Source organism: Vigna radiata, chromosome 4 (genome assembly GCF_000741045.1).
Source record: "Vigna radiata var. radiata cultivar VC1973A chromosome 4, Vradiata_ver6, whole genome shotgun sequence".
NCBI classification, from domain to species: Eukaryota; Viridiplantae; Streptophyta; class Magnoliopsida; order Fabales; family Fabaceae; genus Vigna; species Vigna radiata.
In genome coordinates, this window is record NC_028354.1 from 8,184,990 (window position 1) to 8,187,472 (window position 2,483).

The following is a 2,483-nucleotide window of genomic DNA, read 5'->3' on the forward strand; positions in this document are numbered from 1 at the left end:
ATCCCATGCCTAGGGTCCCTCCAGAGGAGACTGCTAACGATTTTATGAATGTATCAGCCATCTACGAGTCGATGAATGAGCTAGAAGAGGCACTTAAATTACTTCACAAGGCACTAACCATACTTAATGATGTCTCTGATCAGATAAACACCATAGCAGGAATCGAAGCTCAGATGGGGGTCATGTACTTTGTGTTGAAGAACTACACTGAATCTTATAAAAGAAGTGCAGGGCTCCTAATCAACGCCGACATCTTCTTTGGCTGGACCGCAGGGCCAATGCAAGGAAAGGATGATGTGCCCTTGGGCCATGAACGGAAACAACACCACCTCTTCTTTTCTTCTGCCATTTTCTTTCTTTCTCACTGTTCTTTCTTCCATGTTGGATAACTCCTATTGCCATATAAGCTAACATTTAACGCCGTTAACATCTATTTAACGGAAGGGACCGATTGCACTCAAAATTGAAAACATGGGATCAAAGGGCTTCATTTTTGAAACCGAGGACAAAACGAAAATTCTGATCCCAACTTGGGGACTAAAAAGGTATTTAAACCTTATATATATCACATTTAAATTACTCAACAAAAAAAAATTAAGAAATGGAGCATTGACTTAAAACAAAAAAAAAAAGGATAAATATCATAGACAACAATAGAGAAGCCAAATTTAAAAAGACTCAAAAGTTGTCCAAGACTAGAGGCAAGATGTGTCTGGTTGTGTACTAATACTATCCATGGATCCCACGTTGTTAAAGTTTCCATAGTCAATGAGTGGAAAAGAAAGTTATAGAAAAATTTGGGTTATGGAAAAGTTTTTTATCGGAAATAGGATATCAATTCTACTATACCGCAAACTCCAAGCTTTTTGTCTCAAGAACTCAAATCTAGATTTTGGAAGTGCCTTGGTTAGGATATCAGCCACTTGGTTTTGTGTTTTGTAGTAAACTAGTTTCACTTGTCCTTCTCTTTGAACTTCTCTTAAAAAGAAAAGTTTTATCTTAAAATGTTTTGTTTTGCTATGAAAAAAATGGATTATTGGCAATTGAAATTGCAGCTTGGTTATCCACGACAAATTGTGATATCTTCTTGTTCTATGTGTAAATCAGTCATAATTTTCCTTATCCAGACAGTTTGATTTACAACAGCAGCAACAACAACATGTTCTGCTTCTGTTATTGATTAGGCTATAATTTCTTGCTTTTTGGAACACCATGAAAACACTCCAGAACTAAGAGAGAAACACTAACCAGAAGTGTTTCTCATATCATCAACATATCCTGCCCAATCACTATATGAATAACCATGAAAACTTAATCTTTCAACTTTGTTGAACCATATCCCATAATCAATTATGCCTTTAACATATCTAAGAATTCTTTTTGCTTCTTGAAAATGAATTTCACTAACACAATGCAAATACCTTGATAACAAACTCACTGCATGCATGATATATGGTCGGGTGGTAGTTAAATACATTAAGCATCCTATTAAGGATCTAAATAGCTTTTCATCAACCTTTTCAGCTCCATCTTCTCTACAAAACTTTTCTTTTTGGTTCATTGGAGTTGCAGCTGACTTACATTCTTCCATGTTGAACTTCATAAGTACTTCCTTTGCATACTTCTCTTGGCACACAAATATTTCATTATTCTTTTGATGCACTTGCATACCAAGAAAAAATGTCATCTTTCCAAGGCCTGTCATTTCAAAGACATTTTCCATTTCTTCTTTAAACTTGTCAATCATTTCCTTACAATTTCCTGTAACAAATAAGTCATCAACATACAAAGATATCATAAGTATATCTTCATTCACCTTTTTAATATATAAGGTATACTCACTTAGACTTTTCACAAAGGCTAAGCTCATTAAATGTGCATCAATTCTACTATACCAAGACCTTGGTGCTTGTTTTAAACCATATAATATCTTTTTCAGTAGATAAACCTTGTCTTCTTGTCCTTGAAGAGCAAAACCTTTTGGTTGTTCCACGAAAATTTCTTCCACCAAATATCCATTCAAAAAAGCTGATTTTACATCTAATTGATGTATAAGCCAGCCTTTTTGTGCAGCTAGTGCTAGCAGCAACCTTATTGTGTTTAGCCTGGCAACTAGGACAAATGTTTCAGAGAAATCTACCCCAAACATCTGAGCATATCCCTTGACAACAAGTCTTGCCTTGTACTTGTTCATAGAACCATCAAGACTGAACTTGGTTCTATAAACCCACTTTACTTTAATGACCTTTTTATGACCAGGTCTATCCACCAACTACCATGTATGATTTTTTTTCAATCATTTTGAGCTCCTCTTCCATAGCATTTATCCACCTTTTGTCAGTCGCAGCCTCTTCATACCCACTAGGTTCCATGATCGCTACATTACACCTTTGATAGATGTCAGAAAGCAATCTTGTTCCTCTAATAGGTTCGTCATCCACATATTCATTCTTCTCTTGCAATCCAAGCTCATTATTGCCTTT

At 35.6% G+C, this 2,483-nt stretch overlaps 1 protein-coding gene across 1 annotated transcript; it reads right to left on the bottom strand.

Annotated features, from left to right (window-relative positions):
• Nucleotides 1-1,243: 1,243 nt before the first annotated feature.
• LOC111241511 (uncharacterized mitochondrial protein AtMg00810-like) lies at nt 1,244-1,747 on the bottom strand. Its single transcript, XM_022780145.1, has one exon. It carries the CDS (start codon nt 1,745-1,747, stop codon nt 1,244-1,246), a length of 504 nt encoding a protein of 167 aa, XP_022635866.1.
• Nucleotides 1,748-2,483: the final 736 nt, after the last annotated feature.